This window comes from Thalassophryne amazonica, chromosome 3 (genome assembly GCF_902500255.1).
Source record: "Thalassophryne amazonica chromosome 3, fThaAma1.1, whole genome shotgun sequence".
Taxonomy (NCBI): domain Eukaryota; kingdom Metazoa; phylum Chordata; class Actinopteri; order Batrachoidiformes; family Batrachoididae; genus Thalassophryne; species Thalassophryne amazonica.
In genome coordinates, this window is record NC_047105.1 from 90,123,628 (window position 1) to 90,151,477 (window position 27,850).

Sequence of the window (27,850 nt, forward strand, 5' to 3'; positions counted from 1 at the left end):
CCTGTGAATAACAACACAGCAACATCAAGTGGTACAAGTAGTGGCATGCACAGCATAGCTTTCGACATCAGCCAGAAGGAGTCAAAACTGTCTACAGGGAGACTTCTCCCTCAAGCCACAATTTTTCAGTGTCTATGTAATGACACCACATGCAAAACACCACAAGGATGGAAGAATGTCTCTTCACAACACACTGTTTTTGTACTTTTGCACAGCACCTTGAGTAAACTCTCCCAAAATAAGTACGTTTCAAAAACTGGCAAAGCTATACTGACATTAATATGAATAACTTATATCATGTGAAAGTGACATTACTGATGCCCCTGTTGGATGGTACATTACATATAAGGCCAAAGGGCCAATTAACTGACAAACTTAAGCCACAGATAAACACTGGAGCCTATCCAGCTTTCTGCCAGCATCTTATGTTGGGAGAGTCAAGTTGGGCTTCCTACTTGGCCACAGGCAGATAGCCGCTCGACAGCAGAGGGCTGCTGAATGGGTAGATCCAGCGTTGCATCTGGGGTCCCAGGGCAGGTGGAAGGAGTGAGACACTCGTCCATCCAGCTGGACTCAGTCATCGGTGTCAAGCTTCTCTCTTGGCTTAGCTCGGGGTAAATTCCATCCTCCTCCTGCCAAGATCTCTCCTCATATCCAGACATAATGGAAGCAGGTAGCTGCTGTTCTCCAGCGTGCTGCCCTACATGCAATGGTTGAGTATAGTATAAAAGTTTGCTTAAGGCTTCATCCAATAAAGGCTCCCGGCATGGCCAGGTTAAATCCAGAACTTCCCCTCCCTGCTTTTCCTGAGGAGGAGTGGGTCTATGTGTTGATGCAAGAGCAAGATTAACTGGTGAAGCTGTGGGACTAGTTGAGTTTGTTTTTCTCATGACTGCAGCAGGACTCTGAAGAACTGATGTTTCACCATTTAAAATCATTGCTGGTATTGCAAGTATTACTGGGCAAGCATCCTTTTGGGCCATTTCTGGACTAGAATTCTTACAGACAGTTGAAGAACTAGACGTATTTGGCATTGTGACAGGGCTCTGGATCATTGGCACTGTACTTGAAAGTCTTGTAACTGTCACAGGACTAGCACACTTTGGAACAATTTGAGTAGAAGCACTTTCAGGGATGGAAATAGCTTGGATTGTCACAGGCCTTGAACTCTTTGAAACCGGGCTTGAAAGCATACAACTTGTTCGTGCAGTCCCAGGTGCTGGTGCCTTTTCTCTAGTTGTTTGAATGGCACTATTAGTATTTGTAGTTGCTTCTGGAGCATGACCAATCGCTACTGGATTGTAGCTTTTTGGGACTGGGCTTGCATTCGTATGAGTCTGGCTTAGACTTGAGCATTTAATGTAAGATGGAGTAGAATATTTAGCTGTCAGAACTGGACTGGTGGTTTTGCATAGAGAATCAGGACTAGGGCTCTTGGAAACCACCCCTTGACTTGGGCTTCTGGTTACAGATACTGGGCTGGAACCTCTGTCATTTGTAATTGTACCTAAGCTACTTATAAATGGACTTGATACTTTTGTGACTGTCATATGTGTGGGAATATTGACTTTTGTTTGATTAAGGGGCTTCAAGGTGGCAGACACACTGATGCTCTCAACATGATAGATCTCAAAAGCAACACTGCCACCATCAATCTTTGGTTGGTTCTCAGAGTACTGAGGACTTTTCGATGATGTGATCACTACAGCTGAAGATGTAGGAATGGTGTTAAGACCAGAATAATCATTTTCATCTATGTGGAGTTCAAGTGGAAGAGAAGTGCAGGGTGGTGTAGAACAATGAGAGGGCAGAAGAACATCAACTGGACTAACAAGATTTGTGGAAGTGGCAGTTTCTTGTTGGATGAATGAAGAGCCATCTATTAATGAAGGGTCTCTTGCCTCCTGATTTATAGACAACTGAGACCCAGGCTGAATTAGTTTCCACAATGTTGTGATTAGAACGCAGACAACACATACACAGTGGTACAGACAAAGAGAAAAAGAGGGTGGAAAATACATTGAGGGTAAATTAAATTAACAAACACAACTTATCAAGCACAAAGGGAGAAATGACTCATGCCCCTTATCTTGAAAGTTAGCACTTGTGAAATACTATGCAAATAAATTTTAAATTAAATACAAGTTCTAATAACATAATTACATTGATCAATTTGTTTACTTTTAACCAAATACAGGAAGTATTGGTCATTGCTCTAAGATATACAGGGGTAAACACAATTACCTTACATCTCAAAAATCACTAGGGAGTAAAATTAATATTTCTCTCACAGCGTCAACAGTTACAGAACATTTTATTCTTCATAAGAACAGCATTTGTTCGGTCATGTCAAATTTCTGTGTCATTCATCAATGTCAAATGATGGACGCGATGTGATACAGCAGAACAGTGCAACTGATCTGGAAATCTCTAACTATTTCTAAGAGGGAGGGGGAACTGTTTCAGATATTGCAGCCATGCTTCACAACAGAGTTTGTCATAATCCCTGCCATTTTGTTTTAACCATGCTGAATATTTACTGTCCAAAGTAAAGGTCAAACAATGTCAACATCCACTGGATGTGGCATATGACATGTTACCCTATAACATAACTAAGCACGGCAAACTATTATTTTTAAAAACCGTATTAACTCAACCAATTTACATCACTTTTTACCAAAATTGGAGCAACATTAACTTTTAACCCCTGAACAAACTGAAACTGACCTTTGTCATCATTTTTGCTGTTTTTACCCCATAACTCCATAACATACAGTCATAGAAACTTTCAACTATAGCGTTTTTTTGTTTTTGTTTTTGGAATCCTTAGGATCAGACAAATAATGCCACAATAACAATACAATAATCTAATCCTTAATGCAACCAAAACCAAATAACTCATAGTTGACTATAGGAAAAAGGCAGGCCAGCACATTCCCATCTCCATTAACGGCCAAGAAGTGGAATGGGTCCCTTCCTTCCGCTTCTTAGGCACCACCATCCATCAGTCTCTATCATGGAATTTGAAGACCAGTCTCATTATTTCCAAAGCCCATCAGAGACTAGACTTCCTCCGTCAGCTGAGGAAATTTGGGGTCAGTCACACAGGCATGACCCACTTCTACCATGCTACCATCGAAAACGTGCTCACCTTCTCTATCCTGGTCTGGTATGGTAGTGCTACCAGCCAGGACACACAACAGCTTGAGAGGGTAGTACGCAGGGCCTCTAAAATCATTGGCTGTAGTCTATCTTCCACAGCCTCATACTATAACATCAGGATTTCTAGGAAAGCTAATAACATCACCTCTGACCCCTCCCATCCAACACACTATCTATTCACCCTCTTACCATCAGGGAAGAGGTACAGAAGCATCGCATGTAAAACATCACGCTTTAGGGATAGTGCCTATCCACAAGCTATTCGCCACCTAAACATGTACTAAGCACTTTATTGTTTTACCTCATAACAATGGTCCATTTCTCTTTGCACTTTTTGCACCAGTGAACCTTACTGCTGCTATTTTCTGTAACCATGCACTTGCCTATGTGTATTAGTGTTAATGGTATAGTGGTAATACTTTCCAATATGATTGGAACATCTTTCAATTTTGACCCCTACCTGGACGCATATTGGATTTTAAAGTGGCTAGCACTTTTTTCACTGGTTTATGAAGAACATTCATGCCAAATCTGATGCTTAAATCACCAAGTGAATGATTCTAGCCAAAAATCATACACATCTGCTCCACTATACAGTTTTTGGTGCATGTAAGTAAAATAATAAAATGCTGCTAAATATCTAATATTTATTAAAAATATAAATATTTAAAATGTGTCCACTTTTCATCTTTAAAAAAGTTTTTTGGTGATAAAACTAGATTATTTCTTTCAAGTACTCATACAAACACAATGGATTAATAAACATTTTGTGACATATTAGCTGTGTTCACTTGTTGTTCTGTGTTTTATCTTGACAAACAAATTTGTCCTTAGACCCGTGTGAGTCTTTCCTCTACTCTGTTGACCACACCACATGCGGGATTGCTCAGATGCTTTGTATTTTTGTGGTAAACATCATCCAAGTCTCACAATTCTATGAAGAAACTACCCCACTCTTAACAATGTTTAAGACTGTAATAACTTGTTCTAGATTATGATGTTTGCAAGGGGTGCAGCAAACAGCATCCCTTTTCCATTAAAATTTTAAAGCAACAGGTGTATATATATATATATATATATATATATATATATATATATATATATATATATATATGGATGGTATGTAAAATACACAAGCACACCCACACACACACAGGCAAGGAATGATTGATAAATTTACTTTAATTTTATTTCATTGTATATGCTATGAAACAAAGATATTTCATGTTTTTTTCTGCTCAACTTCATTTCATTTGTTAATAAACATACATTCCTGAATTTAAGGCCTCCAACACATTCCGAAAAAAGTTGAAACAAAAGCATTTATCACTTTGAAATCTTAAAAAAAAAAAAATTTGGCAATGAGGACACCAAGCAGTGAAACAATACAGGTGTTATTTAGTTATTTTGTTGCATTTTTCATTTCAAAATTCTCCACACATTTACTATTGTGCAGACAGGTCAGGAAAGCAGGCAGGCCAGTCCAGTGCCCGTATCCTCTCCTTCTGCAGCCATGACTTTGTAATGTGTGCAGAATGTGGTTTTGCATTGCCTTCTTGAAAAATGGGTAAGATGGAAAAGATTTCATCTTGAAAGCACCATATGTTGCGCTAAAATGTCAGTGTACTTTTTCTGCATTAATGCTGCCATCACAGAAGTGTAAACTGCCTTTGCCAAAGGCACTGACACAACCCCATACATCTGGCTTTTGGACCTGTTGCTGATAACAGTCTGGACGGTCCTTTTCCTCTTTGTCCCAGAGCACACAGCATCCTGATTCCTCTGACCACATACACATTTCCAAAGTGTGATGGTCCAACCCAGATACCTCAGAGCACAGAGACGTCAATGCTGCTTCTAGACAAGGTTAATACAAGGCTTCTTTGGTGCACATTATAGTTTTGAGTGGCATTTGTGAATGGAGCGCAGTACTGTCACGCTTGACAAAGGATTCCCAAAGTAACCTCTCGCCCATATGATTAAATCAGCTACTGGTGAATGACAGTTACTGAAGCAGTGCTGTCTGAGAGATCAGAGATCTTGAGTGCTCAGCTTCAATTTGTGTCTTGCTCTTGACCGACTGAAATTCTTCCAGATTCCTTGCATCTTTAATAATATTATGTACTGCTGAAGAAGAAATATGCAAATCCTTTCCATTATTTCTTTGAGGAACATTATTTTTAAACATCTCAATAATTTTTCCCTGCATTTGTTGACAAACTGGAGATCCTCTGCCCATCTTTGCTCCTCAAAGCCTTTCATTCATAAATACTGCTTTTGCACCACATCGTGATTACAATCAGCTGTTGACATCACCTGTTTAAAATTATTTTTAATTGCTTCATTGTTTGCACTAAACTGCCTAAACTCTGTGCCAGCTATTTATTTTGTTTTAAATGTGTTGCGGCCTGAAATGCAGGAATGGATGCATATTAACAAATGAAAAAAGCAGACCACACAGAAAATGAAATATCTTATGTTCACACTGTCTGCAATAAAAGGTGAAGTCAAAGTAAATGAAACAATCACTGCAGGATTTCCGCATTTTCCATACTGTCTCAAATTTTTCTGATTTGGGGTTGTATAATATGATATCTTTAAATAAAGCACTATGAAACAATGTCTGTCGTATCATTTCATAAACAGTCATACAGTATAGCGAGAAATATGGAAAAGCAGAAAATACCAAATACAAATTGTTCCACTGCCTTTTTTTACAAGGATTAAACAAGTTTGAAATCCTCTGATGATAAATGGTGGTGCAGACGCCAAAGATGAGCGTCATGTGTAAATTTAAAAAGTTTAACCCCCATAAGAACTTTACTCACATTGCTTTGGACTTTGAAGTCAGACAGGGAGGCCATGAGCTCATCTAGCTCCCGTGTAGCCGAGGAAGCAGACATTCTGGCATGCTGTGGTGCTAGGGCTTCCACTTGTCCTTCAGTTTGATCATCTGTCACCAATAAAGGTGTCGGTCTACAGAAAAGAACATCATAATAATGTTCATGACCAATCACAGTGATTGCCTTTTTTTATTTCTTAAACTACTTTTCTGTTAAAACCGATGTTACATTATTTACACAATTTACATACAGTAATTTCCCGACTATAGAGCGTACCTGAATATTAACCACACCCACCAATTTTAAAAAGAAAAAAGAAATTGTACATAAATAATCTGCACTTGTCTATAAGCTGCGGGTCTCCACATTGCAATATGAGATATTTACACAGCAAGATGTTAGACAAAAAAGGTTTTTTAACTTTTAAATAAATACGTACCGTAAATGCTTTTTTCCCTAAAGTGTTACACGTAAATATTGACACGCACGTCATCCAGTCTCTGCTCCACATGGAGAACTGTATAATTTTAACTTTTTCTTTTTCTAACTTTCATCTCGTGCAGCCACGATTGGATGGAGTCTGTTGTAAATGTGACGTTAATGAGGCGCTGTGACTATTTCAACTTGTTGCGCCAAGACAGAGAACCGGTGTGGAGAGAAGGCTCCACTCTGCTTACTGATCTCACAGCGCAACTCGGGCGCAAAGTGCCGAAGAGTTCACTAAAACGAACAGGTAAGACCTTATATTTACACTGTGTGTGAATTTACACTGCATGAGTAGCGCAGCTTTCAGGAAATCGACAGCATCAATTGACCTATTTCAACTTATAAAAAAGCCTGTAAAAATCCACAAATTAGCTGCATCATTCTAAAAGCCGCAGTGTTGAAAGCATGTGAAAAAAGTAGCGTCTTACAGTCCGGAAATTATGGTAATCTACAAACACCCCAATTTCTCTGTTATGATAACATCTTACATGGGTGTTGGCACAGAACTTTCCAGCTCATCCAGCAGGCTCTCCACACTCGGTCGTACATCTTCTATTCCTCGAGGTGTTGCACTGCGTTTTGGCTTCTCCAACACAGGTGGAGCCACTTTGTTTGTAGTAGAGAATCCATTCTCCTGGACACCATGGATGATGCTGCTGGCAGGCAGGGGTGGAGGCGCCTCTTCTATTAAAGGGACCCAAAAAAAAAAAAAAACACCCCAAAGAACAGGAAACCAAAGTGTCCCACATTTAATACACTTAGTTTATCTCAATGTAAACTGGTACATAACAAATGTCATAGCTTCAAGTTAAGTTGTGCTGCTGATGATCCATCACACAGGATTTTTTAAAAAAGGGAATGTAATCTCTGTGAATACCCTCTGTGAAGAAAGTAGGAGTGCTTTGCTGAACAGCATTGAGCTCCAACAGAAGACGGTCCAGCTCTGACAGGTTGCTGCCCAAGGATGAATTCATCGCACCATCAGCTGACTCGCTGCCCTTCTGCTTATTGGGGAAACTACAAAGAAAAAGAGAGGCGCAAATCTCATCAAAATACATGGAATAACCTTGGAGCGAAAACAATGCCAGGACAGTGTACTGTACCCACAAAAACACTCATTTTGGGAGTACAGAACATTTTGAGTTCGACCTGTAAACGTGGTCCTCTTCCCCTTGAGGCTGTTGTGCACTGCTGCTATCTGCAGACCAAGGGCTTCTCTGAGCACAGTCTGTGGACTGAGTGGAGAAGGTGAACATTTAATGAAGGAAAACATTTGAATGAATTTAAACTGAGAACTGCATTTACTTCTGTTTCTTCTAGACCATTCTGGGTTTGCTCAGTGGCAGTGGGGAGGACAGGAGGTGGAGAGCAGATGTCTGGCTGGATCTGACTGTCTACAGGGAGGGAGTAAGCTGTGTCTTCAGACAGGAACAGTGGAAGCTTGGAAATGTGGGACGTTGTGGACTCAAGGTCCGCCAACAGCGCATCTACACAAACACAAAACAGGGATTGCATCATCATAAGTGTGACACTTATTTCACTCACAAGCAGAGTTTTGACTACATCAGAGTGAGGGAATAACCAGTGTCACATATTCAAATCGGACTCTGCCTCGTGTAACTGTACTGGAGATACAGTCATGAATCTCTGTGTGGATGGGTTTTAAATATATTAAACAAATGATGACAATAAAGGAAAGCAGGTTAGAAGGTTTGCTTTGCAAAATTGTTAAGAGGTGCAGTAAAAAGTAGGACAAACTCAAGCTTTCTTTGGCTCTTTTGAGGAGTTAACCTAAAACTGTGATTCCTGCTGTCAGTGTGGGGCTGTTGGAAGTTTCTGATCAAGATAAAGGCACTTTTCTGATGTGGGAGAAAAAAATACCCTCTCTCTGTGTGTGTGTGTGTGTGTGTGTGTGTGAGTGAGTGAGTGAGTGAGATGGAAACTACGAGGTCTGTCCATAAAGTAACGGTCCTTTTTATTTTTATCAAAAACTATATGGCTTTCATTCATGTTTTTACGTCAGACATGCTTGAACCCTCGTGCGCATGCGTGAGTTTTTCCACGCCTGTCGGTGACGTCATTCGCCTGTGAGCACGCCTTGTGGAAGGAGTGGTCCCGCCCCCTCGTCAGATTTTCATTGTCTGGAAATGGCGGAATGAAAAGGACTTTTTTTCCATCAGAATTTTTTCAGAAGCTGTTAGAGACTGGCACCTGGAAACCATTCGAAAAATTTATCTGGCTTTCGGTGAAAATTTTACGGGCTTCACAGAGAATAAGGACTATTTCTACAGGTTTAAGGACCCCTTTAAGGACGCTCGGCGCGCCGCGCTCCGAGCTGCGACGACGCGGCACAAGCCACTGGATCATTTCTAAACGGATGGCTCTGTGGATACGAGACCGTCGTGTGCTCTTTCTCTGGTTATCACAAGAGCTGGACATCAGCCATTTTCCGGCAGATTTCACTTTTAACAAGAGATTTTGTCATGGAAAGCCCCGCAGAGGCTTCGCGCGTCACGACCAATTCGCTGATGAAGCGAGACAAAGGAACACCTCCGTTTCGGAGTGTTAGAGGACAAGTTGGGACATGTCCAGCTCTCCACAATTTCTCTTATACTCACTCGACTGGTAAGCACTGAAAGCCGAGATAGGCATGTCCCAACTTGTCCTCTAACACTCCGAAACGGAGGTGTTCCTTTGTCTCGCTTCCAAAGCGAATCGGTCGTGACGTGCGAAGCCTCCGCGCAGCTTTCCATGACAAAATCTCTTGTTAAAAGTGAAATCTGCCGGAAAATGGCTGATGTCCAGCTCTTGTGATAACCAGAGAAAGAGCACACGATGGTCTCGTATCCACAGAGCCATCTGTTTAGAAATGATCCAGTGGTTTGTGCCTCGTCATCGCAGCTTGGAGCGTGGCGCACCAACCGTCCTTAAAGGGGTCCTTAAAGCTGTAGTTAAAGTCCTTATTCTCTGTGAAGCCCGTAAAATTTTCACCGAAAGCCAGATAAATTTTTCGATTGGTTTCCAGGTGCCAGTCTCAGCTTCTGAAAAAATTCTGATGGAAAAAAAAGTCCTTTTCATTCCGCCATTTCCAGACAATGAAAATCCGACGAGGGGGCGGGACCACTCCTTCCCAAGGCGTGGTCACAGGCAAATGACGTCACCGACAGGCGTGGAAAAACTCATGCATGCGCATGAGGGTTCAAGCATGTCTGACGTAAAAACATATGAATGAAATCCATATAGTTTTTGAAAAAAATAAAAAGGGCCGTTACTTTATGGACAGACCTCGTAAACTTTATATTCTTCAGCAAATATCTGAATAAAATTCAAATTCAGGGCATGTTATGTTAACAGGGCAGCGCAGTCTCGTTTGAACCCTGCATGTTATCGCGGGATGTGACCACCTATTGGGACAGCCGCTGCCGTTGTGCAATATATACACAGCATAACTTCACATGGAAAAATGGTGTACTGTTTTTGTTTTGTTGCAATCACTGAAGCAGTCGCGAAAAGTGTTTTTTTTTTCGGTTCCCAGTGGAGAAGGGAAGACAAAGCGAGTGGGAGACGTCGTGTCACTCAGTGCTAACCTACACAGCTAACCAGAGTAGCTGCGTTCTCTCGCGTGCAAAACCGCCTCGACATGTTTGTGCTCCGGGTCATAAAGAAACCGTAAGACATGTCCACTTTCCACCGCACTGTCACTTTTTGTTTGCATTTTCACTTTGTCTGCGTGTAATTCGCCCAAAAACTCAGGGAAAATGCTGTGTTTTTATACCCGGATGTAGAGAAATTAAACTCAAATGAGACTGCGCTGCCCAATTGTAATTTCTGGAGATAAACTAGATTCCTCAAAGTGCTCTGGTAAACAAAATGTGAAATGAGCTGACTATTCAAAATAAATAAAGAATCATGAAAATTTTGATATATTGTGCTTTATTTTTGGTGCCATGTGCCCTGAGAAATTAAGTCATCAGCATGGAGAATTCTTTAGCCTGATTTCCTCTGCCGCTAATAAACGCTCAGAAATGTGAAGCTGTGACTCCCCCTTAGTCATATTATTTAAACAAAGGAGAAAAACAGAAATTTTTTTGCAGCTCAAAATCTGTGTTTCTTGTAGACTTTGACAGTGAAAACATCAAAATGGTAAGCAGGTGTGTTTTTTGAGGAGCCATCATAAACAGTAATGGTGTTTATTAGTTGGGCAATTTTCCCACTGATAATTTTTGGAGGGAGAAATGGAAATATTTTGTACACACCTCCCATAAAGAGTGGACACATGCACTTCAAAAACTACTTGGAGCTGGAGTCGCAGAGAAAGAAGGATTTTATCTGTGTTTAAAAGACTTTGGCTCTTGTCATTTTAATATGTGTGCTGTGGACACCGGACCCGCCCCCAGCCATTTAACAGCATTATCTGCTTACTGGATCAGTGATTGTGAACGGACAAATGCAGATGAAAGCAACACAAATGCGATAATCGGCGACTGGATTTTTCTTGACCCTCATGTGTTCCTATAATTTTAGATTTTTTTGCAAGGAGATAACGGCCTTGGAACCAGAACAGTAGCAATATTCTGCATAGCTCCTGTATGCGAACACACAGGTGAACTCAGCAGGATGCATCTCTCAAGGTATGTATTTATTAACACCGTGTGCTTTTCAATCTTATTTAGGCGTATTGGATGGGGTGAGGGGTCCTGAATACAAAAAGCAACCTGGGATTGACGTGCTGTCATAAGACTGGGCATGTAAATGAGTGGCCGCAGACGGAGCGGAGTGACCATCAGCTAGCTAAAAGTCAGCCCCCACGGTTATGTAATGATTATGGATAAAAAAAAATGGTTATTAATCTGTCGAGAATTTTTCTGACACACTCTGGTTGTTTACTTTTGTCAGCTTTATCAGTCCCCACACAAGTTAAAGACTTGGACTTTAGAATCTGGTACATAATTTCAAACCAAGGCCAAAATATGGCCATCGGGTATTGTGAAGACTTTGCGTCCCTTCATCCGTGCTCCAGCGTAAGTCCAGTCCTATTACTGCCAGGGTCTTCAAATTCACAGGGAACATTCTTGTTCAAAGATGGTTAAAGTAGACCTGCATTGAAATAAATGTGGTCAGATCTCAGAAAGAAATAGCTGATATGTATTTGTAAGACCCTTTATGAATGCAGTAAAGTAAATCTGCAAGCCCAAATTTGTAATTCAGCGGAGAAATCTTCATTTAAAAATGACAAATTTGCAGCTAAAATTTGGCCCTCAGCGAAAACTGTTTGTACATCCGGGACATTGCAGTGACGTCCGGCAGAAGACGGAGCGCTCCCGCCTTTAGTCCGATCCCGCATTGAAATTGATTTTATCTGTTAGTAATGTTACTGTTATACACGTCCTGGTTTCAGCATCCAAAAGTAAGCTGCAATGAATGTGAGATACAGCTCTGCATGCAGATCAGCGGCGACATCGACAGCGGGCGACGTTCTTCCCCGACGCCTCTCTCTCTGCCTCCACTGCGCTTACCAGTCGTGCTCGGTAACCGCCGAAGCGGGCCACTCACATCGCCCCCGTGTCTGCTGTGCAGCCGGCATCACGTTCCTGTCTACTGAATGGAGGTGCAGCCAACTTGGCAAAAGTCCAGAGACTACGCTCGCTGTTTTGATGCGGAGCGGCCGGTGACACCTGCTGCTGCAAGGACAGACTTTCCGCAGCGCCGCACGTCTCGGTAATCGGAGCCGCAGAGCTCCATGGCTGCTGAGAGAGGTTTATATCTTTTTAATGACTTGGATTCTTTGCAGGTCCCGCCTCCGTACCCCGCGACGGTAACATCGGAGGCGAAAGACAGTAGATTTTCAATGTGACACCACTCAATCAAATGGGTGTATGAAAAAGTCCCCCAAAATAATTTTTAAGCACAAATAAAAGAAATGTGTACTCACCAAATGTGCCGCAAGACAATATGAAGTTTTAAAAAAAGTAGATCCTTCCGTATAAGACAAGAAAAAGGTGCAGATGCAAACTGACGTAAATCCACAAATTACAGTTGGCGCGCACAATGCATGCTGGGATAGTCTTTTCCCTGACGTCTCGGCAGCGTCCCGGATGCGATGACAGTTTTGCAGAGGGCTAAATTTTAGCTGTAAATTTGTCATTTTTAAATGAAGATTTCTCCGTTGAATGACAGATCTGGGCTTGCAGATTTACTTTACTACATTCAGAAGGATCTTATGTGTAAATATAAGTCATTTTTTGGTCCAAAGACCTGACTGCATTTATTTCAATGCAGGTCTACTTTAACCTTATTTTAAGAGGTAAAAAAGTCACATTCTGTTTCCTATTTTTATGCTCATATGGCCGAGGGTATTTTAGCATTGCGTTATTTTTTTAAGATAGCATTGACTGAAGTGTGATAGGCACTTTAATATTGCTACTCACTGAATGAAATCAGCGTGTTTACTAACAGCAGCGGCTGGTGGAGTTGCCATACATGACATGTAAAGCCACCAGATATTATATAAAAAAACAAACAAACAAACAAAGCAAACTTGTGCTAATTTTGTCTTGTGTGTGTGTGTTTGTACAGCAGCCTCTCTCTCGCTCTCTCTCTCTCTCCATCTCTGTGACTGCACACTCTGATGGCCGATGTTGCCCCCTTTTGGCCATAATGCCCTGAATGAAATTTTGTACACCTGTGTTCCAGTTAGGTTTGTCTTATTTTGTCTCTGTGCACTTTTGCAAATATCACATAATACGAAGTAAAAGATTGTGAAGTGCTTTAATCCTCAAAGCTTTGAATCAATGCTTTACAGACAAACTAAGCGATGACAGCTAGTTATCAATTGTTAACACTAGATATGAAGGTAACGTGAGGTAATTCACTGTGTTAGCAGACACACTAAATTTTGCAGAGTCTTATATACAACCCCTGGCAAAAATTATGGAATCACCGGCCTCGGAGGATGCTGTAGGGGATGGGCCGTACGGATCACTGATCACCTATAATCCATTACACTGCTATGGTAAAAGGACGACTGGCTTCTATTTTCCATCAGATCATCAATCTGCCAAAAAAAAACTCCAGTCATCGTCTATCACAGCAACAGATATATGAAGCTTTGTACAACAATCATTTCCACATAAATTCAGCATTATTTCATCATAAAAGACGGAGGAAGCCTTCAGAGCGACACGGCTACACGGGCTGCGAGCTGCTGCATTCACTGGGCATCTGTCATTTCAAAGTGCCACAGATTATCTGCTTGTTTCTGCTTAAAACTGACTTGAGAATGAGTTAAGAGGTTTTACCTTGTCATCTGATGGTTAATAATCCCATTAATCCATTTGATCGCTTTGGAAGAAACTCTGTCTCAAACGAGCTGCTGAGCTCTGAAATGACGCATGCGCAGTGAAGGCAGGGCGGACCGATTTTTAGGGATGGACCATTTGGTCTGTGACACTGGGAATAACTGGAAAACTTTCACCTCTGAAAACTTTAACACAGAAAAAAGGTATATTCTGGTGCAACTTATACTCAAAAAACAAAAACAAATAAACAAAAAAACCCTAGTAATTACAAAGTGTTTCTCAACAGAACAAAACCCTTGTGGCACTGACATCAAGTGATGTAGAGTTATAAAGCCACTCCTGTGGTTACTCATTGATCCCTGGCTGACTGCTGTGCTTATATTTGTTGAAGTTGAGAGCCAAAGTCAAGTTTATGACTAGGTGTACTTGCTCACATTTGCCATTCACACCCAAAATAGCTGTCGTCTTTGTACAAAGAGATTAGTTTGTGTTTTGAGTAAAACCCAGGCAAAGACAACAACTACTAATTCAGCAGTGCTAACCAGTAAGTGGAACAACACATAACATTATAGGGGATTTAATGATGTGCTCAGACTGCACTACTGAATGCTTGGGCTCATTTTAGCACACTTACTCACCATAGCAGTGTTTAGTTTCCCCAGCAAAGGGAACTAAACACTGATGTGGCCCTCAAAAATGTAAAATAAATAAATAAAAATAGAATTAAATAAAAATAAATAAATCATTTCTAAGTCCAATGTTAAATTAGCTCAAATACAAAGTGTTTTAAGAATAACATGATTTGTACAAAATTGCTGTTTGTTCATAATGTACTAAACAAAATTAATATGGTTAGCAAACTAATGCAAAAGGTAAAGACCAAATAAACCAGAGTGAAACACCACATGTGCTTGAGGTGAAATTAATATTTGATTAGTCAGTTCAAAATTCATCAGATGGTGTGACAAACTGGTGTTTGTCCAAATTTTCGTATCATAAATGGAATATCTTTGGGTTGTGAACTGGTGGCAAAATACAACATTAGAAAATTACTCTAGCCATGAAGCAATTAACCGACTAATCATGAAACATTTCAACAGAAAACAATAAAAATACTCAGCTGCTGTCGTAACATGTACAGTACATAATCATTTAACTATGCTTGCTGGTGAAATTGTAATTTAAAGTCTATTAAAGCTACACTTCATAAGAATTATAAGTGACACAGAGAGGTTTCAGAACTTCTACTCTTGGGATATCAATAATTTTGCTACAGAATGTCAAACAACCACTACTACACCAAATAAAGCAGTGGAGAAGGAAGGAAACCAATTACTAAAGTGATACATACCTTAAAAAAAGAAAAAAGTACAAGGAATAATCCACATCCAGGGACGTGAAGACAGCAGAGAGGAGACGAGATAACCCAAGCTGTGTTCACCGGGCAGGAACTGCTTTTCTTAACTATACCATCAGCATAACGAGATACTGAGAGGAGGGAGACGTTGTAGTATAAATACAAGACCAGCACAGCGAGGGGACAGTGGTGGTCAAGATAAATGCAGTGTTAGGTTTACCCTCCCTGCCAAGTTACACTCAATCTAGCAGTCGGAGAGCTCAAATAATTGATACTACTCACGCAAAGAATGAAGACCAAGTGAAAAGAGCCAGGCTGAAGTTGCCCAATCTTGGCAGGAAATTATCCGACCCACAGCTGTTGAGAAATAATGAAACCTGAGAGCAAGGAGAGCTCTTATCATCTGTGACAAGCCTGACATGGGGAGTGGTATGGACTAAGGTGTGATCAGCCCCTCCTACATACTGTCAACACAAACTCAGCTAAGCTAAGACACAGACTCACATCTTTTCAATGAATTAATTCAACATTCCATTATTCAGACTTTCACTTATACTACAGAAACCGTTCCTGTAGAGTCTAGGGCTCTATGTCATTTCTCAAAACTCAATACAACACATATCATTGGACCTTCAATAATCAACACATATCATATCAATACATAAATGTGCTTCATACTGTTTAGATAGTTTTTATTTAAATGCATCCATATACTGTACTATGTGGTGTTGGTGTGTAACACAGCATTTTAATACTTCTGTTATACTGCTTGTGTGTTGTATTTTCTTTTGAACATTTTCACCTTTTCTTTGCTTGTACCCTAACCCAAACTGACATCACAACCTACATGCTTATTTGATAACATCAGTAATCCCAAATCCCTTAATCATTTTCATAGTTATGGCTTCCCAAACCCTAACTGATCTGATTTTAATGCTGGAACCCCAAACAGACCCAATTATGCCGTACCATAGGGCCCCTTCACACATAACACAATTGAAGCCGACTGGCGCACGAAGGAGGACTCGCATGCTACTCATGAAAAAGCTGCCTCAAGTGCCTCGTACAGGTGTCGCCACAACCATTCACGCACACCAGTGGGCGAAAGACAGCGAGTGCCCTGCAAGTGCCAATTCTACCTCCTCTCGGCAGGTGTCGGGCAAATTCCAGGTGCTACACACGAACATCTAACACCACTGTACCAGTGTAGTGCAGATGACCACATTCGAGCTGTCTGTGAAAATTGTCTAAGTGCGTCACGAGTCTGCCGTTACCAAGCAACACACATAGGTGTGACTGTGCCGAACACTCCACACACACAAATGGCATGTCAGAGTGCGGTGTTCCTCCCCACACACACCCACACACCATCATCATCCAACATTGTCAGGTGGGGCTGAGGGTCCCGGAGTGTGTCCAGCACAGTGAGCAGTTGGAACAGCTACCACTGTGTACTTACAACTCAGCTGGAGGACATGTCTTGCCATCAACAACATGAACAACACTCCAGCAATGCACGTGTGAGCGGGCTCTCATGCTCTCGTCAGTTCCAGCTGACAGTGCAGCTCAGTGTACATTAGGGGGTGCCGGAAAAATTCTATTCATGTCTGAACTGCAATTCTTATTTATTACAATTCTGAATCGATCCAAAATGTCCAAGAATCAATTTTTAAAAAGCATTTTTTAAGCATTTTCTTGCTTACTCGCTGTGTGTACTGTTTGTCAGGCAACGGCTTCCGTACTACAGCGTCCCCGTGAGGGGTGGGTCCGGCGTGCTTCAAACTTTCTTGAGCTGCAGCTTAGCATGGCGGATGAAGAGCTAATTCAGCCAGCACCGTCTTTGCTGAAGGAAAATGTTTGGGTGCATTTTGGATTTTATTATTTGCTGCGTAAGAAGGAGCTTGACATGACTTCTGCAGTGTGCAAAATCTGCAAAATGAAAGTCACGTACTTCAGAAACACTTCAAAGCCGCAAGCCCACATACTACGCCATCACCCGGAGCTAAAAGACGTGGTTCAGAGTTGGCTGGCAGCGCATCGCTAAACTGCCAGCCAACTCTGAACGAGCAAAGCAGATAAGTAAATTTACATCTAGAATCACTTGATTAACCTTGTAAAGCAGCATTTTCTTAAACATAAACATTTTTTAAGTAATATAACTATTTCTCAGAGCTCTTTCAATCAAAAAATTGATTCTGAATTGAATCGTCACCCCAAGAATCGGAATCGAATTGAATCGTGAGTTGTTGTACGATTCACATCCCTAGTGTACATGACATGTTAAATTAAAAACACAGAGAACAGGACAATTAAATAAATACATACAACAAATAACTACATACATAATTACATAAATACATAACATAAATAATCACATTACAAAGGAACAGAGAGTAAGACCTTTGTCTTTGAGCTGAGTTCATTCGGTAAGGTGGGCGTGTCTGCGCGAGCTGCTGCTGTTGAGATCTGTGGACCTGCAAGTTACAGCTGGAGAACACGTACTGTGTTATGATGGACATGACCTTACAACTCTCCGTTGTAAGGTGCGTGTGCATGCTGTCCTCATGTAGAAATACATAAAAACATATCGCCTTTGCAGCAGGCTGGAGCAACTGTACGCCAAGCACATCAGGGGCTGTGCCAGGTGAAAAAGGACCGTCTGATCACGCGTACACTCAGCTGAACTCTGAATGTCACGTCACCAATGTGAGCTATGGTCTACATGACACGGTGTTCTTCAGCGCACCACTCGCTGGACAAGTGGGCCCAGTTGGACATACAAGCGGGGCCCGCAGATGTTGACATGATAAGCGCGCACTGCTTCATTCATGTCATTTCATGACTTGACGCCTATGACCATGGGTCATATACAGAGGAACAGAAGCATCATACTTGTATTGTCCGCTCATTAACAGGGATTAAATATTACAAATTGCGGTGGGGGCTTTTGGTGTGCCCCCCCACAGCAGTAGTGCGATGTGGTGCCATACATTCCAGGTGCTCGCACTGTGTTCGTGCACGCTCATTGCCGCATTATCATGCACGCCTGTCTGACCGTGTGTCCCTCCCAACAGCAGGTGGAATGTTTCACGTTTCCCCATTTCATTTTTTGTTCTTGGTTTTTCAGATGGTTTCTGCTTCTTTCAGTCAGTTTTGTGTTATATGTGAAAGGGCCTTAGATATTGCTTTAAAACAAACAAAAAACTATTTATTCACATGTCACTTTAGGTATCCAGAAAAGTTAATTAAAGTTGTACGGCCTTTGGGTTTTTAAAGATTTATCATAAAATGAATTCTCATTGGCACTACCATAATTTTATTCCTTAGTATGTAAATAAGGGATTCAATTCCTCACTCGGGGGAGGAGGAGTAACAGGAAGACAACAGACGATAAGGAGAGGATCACCAGTAGCCAGTAAATCAGTAGCGAGCAGTATTTCTGGTATTTACGAGGTCTGTCCATAAAGTATAGGTCCTTTTAATTTTTTTCAAAAACTATATGGATTTCATTCATATGTTTTTACGTCAGACATGCCTGAACCCTCGTGCGCATGCGTGAGTTTTTCCACGCCTGTCGGTGACGTCATTCGCCTGTGAGCACTCCTTGTGGGAGGAGTCGTCCAGCCCCTCGTCGGAATTCCTTTGTCTGAGAAGTTGCTGAGAGACTGGCGCTTTGTTTGATCAAAATTTTTTCTAAACCTGTGAGACACATCGAAGTGGACACGGTTCGAAAAATTAAGCTGGTTTTCAGTAAAAATTTTAACGTCTGATGAGAGATTTTGAGGTGATACTGTCGCTTTAAGGACTTCCCACGGTGCGAGACGTCGTGCAGCGCTCTCAGGCTGTTTCAAGCTGAAAACCTCCACATTTCAGGCTCTATTGATCCAGGACATCGTGAGAGAACAGAGAAGTTTCAGAAGAAGTCGGTTTCAGCATTTTATCCGGATATTCCACTGTTAAAGGAGATTTTTTTAATGAAAGACGTGCGGGCGGATTGCAGAGTCTTTCATTAAAAAAATCTCCTTTAACAGTGGAATATCCAGATAAAATGCTGAAACCGACTTCGTCTGAAACGTCTCTGTTCTCTCATGACGTCCTGGATCAATAGAACCTGAAATGTGGAGGTTTTCAGCTTGAAACAGGCTGATGATGACGCCTGAGAGCGCTGCGCGACGTCTCGCACCGTGGGAAGTCCTTAAAGCGACAGTATCACCTCAAAATCTCTCATCAGCCGTTAAAATTTTCACTGAAAACCAGCTTAATTTTTCGAACCGTGTCCACTTCTATGTGTCTCACAGGTTTAGAAAAAATTTTGATCAAACAAAGCGCCAGTCTCTCAGCAACTTCTCAGACAAAGGAATTCCGACGAGGGGCTGGACGACTCCTCCCACAAGGAGTGCTCACAGGTGAATGACGTCACCGACAGGCGTGGAAAAACTCAGGCATGCGCACGAGGGTTCAAGCATGTCTGACGTAAAAACATATGAATGAAATCCATATAGTTTTTGAAAAAAATAAAAAGGACCTATACTTTATGGACAGACCTCGTATATATGTGTATTTATATTTATACTTATATCTGCAAATTGTTTTTTACTTTCACTTTTGATACTCTGTGTGCTTCGAACCCTGTGTGTGTTGCTATACAATGCTGCTGCAACCTCAATTTCCCTGAGGAAGTCTTCCCAAGGGATTAATAAAATTCTAATTTAAAAAATCTAATTTAGTTACCAATATGAACAAGAAAGAATTTAGAATTTCAACCCACGCGGTTCGGAATTGTAGCGATCAGATGCCATGACATACGTTTGGTAGCAATTTCATAGATCATGTGGGGGCTTCGCCCAAGCTGCGTGAGGTGACGAAGGAAGGGACACTATTCTCCGTGGAATTCCCCTCAGATAAATATGTTCTCTTCATTAAAATGAGCCATAATTTTTCAACGTTACAGCTTTAATTTTTAATTATTTTCATTTATATAGCGCCAAATCACAACAAAGTTGCCTCAAGGCGCTTCACACAAGTAAGGTCTAACCTTACCAACCCCAAGAGCAAGCACACAGGTGATAGTGGCAAGGAAAAACTCCTTCTGATGATTTGAGGAAGAAACCTCAAGCAGACCAGACTCAAGCAGACCCTCTGCTTGGGCATCCTTAAAGTAAACATATTTTTTATGCCTCACCAATTCCACTTCTCGTCCAAATAAAGCAAAACATCTGACATCACAGTGTAGTTTATCGCCAGACAGGAGCAAATAAACCAATAAAGAAACAAAAAATAGTCACATTGAAGAAAGTGAAATCAGAATATGGGCAGTTTCAAAAATGACTCAAGATGACTAACACATTAATCAATTAATCATTGCGGCTTTTGCAACATTGATCCTTTAATTCTGGTTTTTACTTGTGTGTCTGAGCTTACCTGTTTGTAAATTTTCATAATCTAGCCAACATCCACTAACCAACCAGCAGGTGGGGCTATTACAGGGGCTATTACATAAGCAAAGTTGTCCTTTTATTCATGCTATAAAACACAATTCAACACTGTCTAGTCACTTCATCCTTATTATGTGCTCTTTTAGTTTTGTGAGTTCAAATATGATAAAAAATTACTTTTTTTGAGTTACTGTCTACACAAAGCTAACTGCTGGAATGGACTGACACACTCATCCTTCCACTCATCACAACTTTGCTGTCCAAGTACTACGCTATTACCAGAGCAGGGAAAATGAAGTCCACAAAACAGATCATTTTACTCAAAGCTGTAGATTCTAAATATGACTTTTGTTCTGGTAAATGAGGAAGTCACCTACCACAACTACCACAAGTGTGGACTCTTTTAAAGACAGTTTCCTGTGTAACAGGTTTAGGGCATCTTCAGTGTAATACAAGTATTTCCCAAGATGTAGCACATTTTTCAGCAGAACTTTACACAAGATATCACATATTTTGCTACACACTTTAATAAATAAATAAATAAAACAGTCTGCGCATTCCACCCAATTCCTTGGATGCTGTCTGTTTTAAAATGCACATATAAAGTCCAAGTAAATCAGAGCACGTCAGAATAGTTACCTCTGATGAAGTGAAACAGAGTGCATCCTGCAAGAACAGACCCAAACACTGTAGATTTAATCTGATATTTGTCTGAAATAATCAAATTGTCAGCATGTCTGGAGGCCTCACTAGATATCTGATGTCAGAATAAAGTAGGTCTGCAGATGGTGGAAAGTTCAGTCAACAAATGTTAGTTCAGACTTATTACACAAGAGATGTTAACCAAGTTAGCTGTCAACGTCCATGCCAATAAACCTAAATATTCTGCCATGTCCTTTTGCTAGATGCGAAATGACCTGATCATAATATCACTGTTCTGAATGTGAAATACTTGTTTGACAAAGCTGAAGTCAACAGCTCTGGGGCCTCATTTATCATTTAATATGTATATGTCGTAGACATGAACGAGTGAAGCTCTTCAGCATCTCACCATGTCATTTAGGTCCATCAGACTTTTTTTTTTTTTTTTTTTAGTAAATGCATTAGCATGGCTAACACCTTTCAGCTCTTGTGGGGGGGGGGGGGGGGGGGGGGTTCCCCTCATCGTTTTAAGCATTTTTTCTTCATTTGCCTCTCACATGCCTGGAAGCTCCTGACCATCTAACCATCTCATTTAGGTCCTTCAGACTTTTTTCAGTAAAATGGTTCTTGGGAGCATGAGCATGACTAAACCTTTCAGCTTTCAAAAGCTGAGCTCCGCCCCTCCAACCCCCCCCCCCCCCCCCCCCCCACCTTTTTAAACATTTTTCTTTTTTTTTGCCTTTCAGCATCTGGGGGAGGGGAGAGCTCCGCCCCCACCTTTTTGATTACAGCCCTCTTAACCCCCTGCCACTTTAAGTATTTTTTAATGTAGATGTAAATTAATATTCAAAGTTTTCAGCTAGTTGACAGTAGTAAATTATCGTGTCTCAATATTGTCATATCAAAATGATATGACTATGATTTGACACAAAGTGCAGCAACAGTGAAAATGAAACATTCTTAAGCCAAACAGTAATAATACCACACTCATTTTGCACTCATCATAAGGTTAGGATACTGTGCCCTCCAAAAGTATTGGAACACGTTTTAATTTGTTTATGCCATTTCAAATACAAGAAATACAAAAAAATATAGAATAAAAAAATTCTAAAATTATCTTCCTCAAACTCAAACTGAAAGCAAATTTCTAAAACTTGATAGAACCTGTAAATAATAATCAGTTTTATTGCCAGTTTTCTTTAGACAAGTCAGTGGATGGAAACATGAACATTTCCAAGTCACTGAATATGTCTTGGACTTTATTTACATCAATTATGAATAAATACAAAAGTTTCTTTCACCAAAACATCAAATCTTTGCTTGCATCTCAGATGTACTTTCTGGCAAATTGTAGCTGAACGTACAGGTCTTCTTTTTAAGAAAATCCTCCACTTCATCATACACCACTTCATCAGGAAGCTGTATTTTATATTTTTAATTAATTTATATCAAGTTGTAGACATTTGCTTTCAGTTTGAGTTTAAGGAAGATAACTTTAGATTTTATTTATTTGTATTTGAAATGGCATAAACAAATTAAAATGTGTGAAACACCAAGTGTTCCAATATTTTTGAGTACAGTTGAGAAACACTCTGTGGCATGTGTATTTTTAAGTGAAATGCATCATCGTGGTGTCACTGAGAGAGCAAACTTAAATCATAAATAAACTCATATAGTGCTTTTCCATCTGAATCAGACGCTCAAAGCGCTTTACAAATAATGCCTCACATTCACCCTGATGTGAGGGTGCTGCCATACAAGGCGCTCACTACACACTGGGAGCAACTACAGGATTAAGGACCTTGCCCAAGGGACCGCAGTGATTTTCCGGTCAGGCTGGGATTTGAACCGAGGATCCTCTGGTCTCAAGCCCAACGCTTTAACCACTAGACCATCACCTCCCCCACTTAAGAGGTTATTTAATCAACAGCTGCCTGCTCATTTAAAATTCACTGGAGACACACACATATTTAAGACAACCTGAATTACAGGAGAAATGCCGCTTTTAACAACCTGGACCACATTTCTGGCATAAAATACGGTCATTTACTCACCAATATATCTTTGGTATCATTATTAGTCCATGGTTCAAACAACGTGTTCAGTTCAAATCTGAGGCAAACATTTTTCTTCATCTACTAAGGTGGATTGTAACGTTTTGTGGTACACAGCACCAACTGCTGGACAGTAGGAACCTAGCAGTCAATGTGACTTACTGATTTCAAAATTTCAAAGCTTAAAAAAAATTGCTTTTTTAAAATTTGTGATCGTGTTCCAGCCGGCTCAGACATTATATCAAGCTACATGTTTAATATTTTCCCAGTGCACCGCAGATGTTGAAATACAAATATATTAGTAGATGACATGAATGGATTATCACCAACTTAAATTAGCAGAAGGTGTGAAGTCCTGTTTGCTGCTAATGGCATGAAGAAAATCATTTCCCTCCCGCCACTTTCTTTTAAAAATGGGCCCACGTTATTTTGGATGCTCATATTTCAATGTCCATGAGTAATTATGATGTAAAAATGAAGATGTAAAACACTGTACCATGGTTATAGCACATTGTTCAATGGGTGAAAACTACTTGTGGGCTCACTGTTTAGCCACTTGCTGCATTTACTGTTAATCATCCCACTACTGTGACCACACAAAAGCACCTCGATTTCCCACCCAGTGTGTGATTTATAAAGAGGATTTTGTTTGCAGGTGTGCATACAAATGGTTTTATAAGTCAGGTTTTTTTTTCTTCTTTTTTTCTGTTCATACACCATTTTTGGCTTTTTTCATATGTAAACTTTTATTATGAATCCTACACAATGTTTCATAAATGAGACACCTGGTCTGTCAGCACTGTGGTAAAGACAATTTCCAGAAAATCCAACTGTTTTTGGTTTGTCTTGCTGAGTAACTGCTGCATGCTCGGCATGCTCTGGCCCATCCAAAAGCAGCACAAAGGTGTGTCTACCTCCTTGCCAAGAGAACATACCACACCACGCAGTTTGTATTACTGCAAATCATACAAAAGCTCCCTGCTGACCAACAATGGAACTACACCAAAATGAGGAACCTGTGCAACACATCCCATTACACTATCCAGAAAATCACCTGTGTGACTAAACCTTTTCAAACGAAAAACAGACACAGACACAGTTTGATATAATGTTATGTGTTAGATTACAACATAGTAAGTCACTTTGGCTGCTCCCCTGTTTGCACTCAGGTCGCCACAGCAAATCCAAGGTGGATCTGCATGCTGAATTGGCACAGGTTTTACGCCGGATGCCCTTCCTGACGCAACTCCACATTACATGGAGAAATGTGGCAGGGGTGGGATTTGAACCCCCCAGAACCTTCTGCACTGAAACCAAGTGCATTAACCACTTGGCCACCACCCCTCCTTGTTAGCAGGGGTGATGGCCCTGTTTGTTACCACTAAAATATGTTGAAATATGTTGTAATCTAACAGAGTAAGAACCTGTAAGAGGGAGCTACCTTAAATCTAGATCAAGTGTCCAAAAAGCACGATACCACATACACAACTCAAAGGCATATAAAGAAAATGTTACACGGCATTTTCAACAGTTAACTTCAACAGCAATAAATCATCTTACTGTAATTTGAGTAGGGGTCGACCGATGTGGATTTTTATGCGCTGATACCGATTACTGACAAGAAACCGATACCGATATTTTCAGGCGTGTCAAAAAAGGTGTCAAAATTTAGTATAACACACTCTTAACACAAAACTTTCTTTAAATGTTTTGCAGCATATGTTTAATTCATAGACTTTCTCAACATGACCTTCACACAAAAAGTGCAAGGAGCTACAAATAACATTACTATAAAGTTGAACAAATGAACAAATAAATACAGCCAACACAGCTCCAGTCTGCACACTGCGATCTTCTGTGCCTGTCTGTGGGGACACCAGGCTTCAGCACTGACAGGCTGAACTTGTGATGTTAAACAAATCAAGAAGTGCTGTACATGGGACTTTGCTACAGACCAGAAAGCAGCAATTCATATTTTAAAAGAGTGGTATGGGCTAACAGCCAATCAGTGCCTGAAGTCAGGGGACATTGGTTCGATATGATGTGCCCTTCACACAAACCAGTGGACAGAATAAATTAAAGGAATTCAACAATTGTCATGTTTTGTAATGTTTTGTCTACTGTAATGTTTTGTCTACTGTAAAAGACACAATGTGAGGCAATTTAACTTAAAGGCATATCACACTCCAGTCAAGACGATCTTTTAAAAAAACTATATAACAGATTATGCATCATTACTTCCAACTCTTTAACCTGTGTGAGTCCTGATGCAGCTGATAAAAATAAAATTAGACATACAGTCTCTGAAACATGCACACAGATTCAGAGCTATTTTAGCCATAAAAGTGACGTAACCTTATGTGGTGAGCATTAGCTGCCTTAAGGTCACTCCACCTGTGTCCACTTCATGACTTAGACCAGTACACACAGTCAATTTGGGGTTTTTTTTTGTCTCCAAATGAAATATTGCTTTAATATGGTATTAATTTGGATTTCAAATCAAATTTTTGTATTTCGCGATCAACATATGTCCGTCTCCGACCTCTTTGTAAACCGCAGTGTATTCAGAAAAAACATAACAAAAAATAACATTGCATACGTCTCAATAAGACTGAATAAAAATAATGATTACACACGTGAAAGTGGTGTCTCTGATTTCACTCTTGCTGTGCTCACACACACACATACACAGAGCCATGTAGAATTATTGTTCCATTGTGTGGCGCTGTCTTTTGTCCACAGGAAAACAGTGTTGCTCCACCAGAAGCAGGCTCCCGGTGGCTTAGCTTCAGTTTAGCTCACTAATCTATATATAACACTCTATATATAACACTGGATATGTCATTGGCCCATATACGCTATACAAACCGCTGAATTGGTGGCCAGCTTACCACTCGCAAGCTATGTGGGCCGCACATAGACGGCTTATTAAAACATCAACAATTTTGAGTGAATACCGAGCTGATTCTCTCATTTCCTTCTTTTTGATCTTCAGTTAATGTAACCTTCATCCCTCCTAATCTATGTCTGCCATGATTAGCTATTTATTTCCATTCTTTCTTTTAGTATTTTGACACTTTCTTCCTCTTCTATTCAGCAGAGAACAAACTTCCAGTTTTTTTGCACATGCACAGATAGCAAATATACAAATCTGGTATGAGGCTCACCTTAGTATGTGACGCCGTCTTTGCTGTTTTCTTCTCCTTTGAGCAAACATGGAGCTTTTTGGAAACCCTAAGCCTTTAAACTCAAATAAACCTTTAATTTCTAGATCTAACAGCAGCTATGGACACAGGAAGATCTTTGAACTATTTAATGAAGGATTTCAATGGAGTTTTCTTTTGTTTCAGTCAGACGGAGAGAGGCGCTGCTTTCAGCTGTGTAGCTGCTGAACACAGTGCTGCAGCCTCATGGAACACTAAAGTAGCTGACTGGCGATGTCTTTTTAAGAAATAAACGCCAGGGTTCTCACCAGCGCAGGTGAGCATAGGGTGCCCCTATGCTGTGATTTGGATCCCCTATGCTGTGATTTGGGCCCCTGTGCTGTGATTTAACCAGCATAAGGGGGCTTTTCTGTTTTTTTTTGTTTTGTTTTGTTTTTTTAAAGGATATGTAGCACGTTATTTAACGTCTCAGTTAGCAACACAAAGTGGCCCTCTAAATGCAAGAAACAGTGTTTCAAAGCGTTATAAATTTCAAAGATTCTCAGGGGGATGCTCCCGGACCCTCCTACAATACTCGTGCCTGCAATGCTCATCACACGGCTATGCCTCGCTGAATTCCCACCTATGCTGTGAAAAAATCCTGGTGAGAACCCTGAACGCGTAAAGGCGGAACTTGGCGACCAGTGAGTTCCTACAGCCAGCGCTGCAAAAATAAACTATTATATCAGCCGTAATAAATGGCTGATATGACATCCACAAAAATGCTGAATATCGACGCAGATAATCAGCCGATAATAGGCCGACCCCTAAATTTGAGAAACATTTTTTGTGTTCTTGTTCCACTATTCTCACCTCCTTGAGCCAATTTCCACCAAATTTAATATGTAGATGACAGTGAACTCCAGAATTAAAAAAATTATGACATTCTTTCTGATGCCAACTTCAATTTCATTTCATTTATACAGCTCCAAATCACAACAAAGCTGCCTCAAGGTGCTTCACACAAGTAAAGTCAAACCTTACCAACCGTTAGAGCAAGGACACAGGTGACAATGACTACATTTACATGCTGTTAATATTCGGGTTAAGGTCAATATTCCGGTTTCTGAATCATTAGGAATAACCCGTTTACATGCTTAAGCAGACAGAGTTACTCCTGTATACATGGTCATTGGTATCATTTGGAATATCCCCATCTAAACAGCGACGCACGTCTTCCATCGGTGCTTGATTTAGTCTGGCGTTCGTGCAAATCCTGCTTCGTGTAGCTTCGTGTAAGTTTTCGGCCACCTTCTTGTAAATGTCGCTATCTCGGTACTTTCTACCGTCAATAAAAGACATTATATTCATGTCTTTCACGATACTAATAAAGTACAGTGGTCTCTCGTTTATCGCGGGAGTTACGTTCT

At 40.6% G+C, this 27,850-nt stretch overlaps 1 protein-coding gene across 2 annotated transcripts in view; it reads right to left on the reverse strand.

Annotated features, from left to right (window-relative positions):
- Positions 1-27,850, reverse strand: part of LOC117507239 (paxillin-like) — a 167,200-nt gene that overhangs the window by 24,855 nt on the left and 114,495 nt on the right. Inside the window, exons 2-7 of one of the 2 annotated variants that reach the window (XM_034167063.1) lie at positions 7,797-7,978; positions 7,641-7,726; positions 7,369-7,508; positions 6,980-7,175; positions 5,991-6,138; positions 456-1,931 (exon numbers count right to left, since the gene is read on the reverse strand). In XM_034167063.1, coding sequence (XP_034022954.1) covers positions 456-1,931; positions 5,991-6,138; positions 6,980-7,175; positions 7,369-7,508; positions 7,641-7,726; positions 7,797-7,978 — 2,228 coding nt within the window. Of the gene's footprint in view, positions 1-455; positions 1,932-5,990; positions 6,139-6,979; positions 7,176-7,368; positions 7,509-7,640; positions 7,727-7,796; positions 7,979-15,428; positions 15,552-27,850 lie in introns of those variants that run through there. The other variant, XM_034167064.1, reaches the window with a different exon arrangement.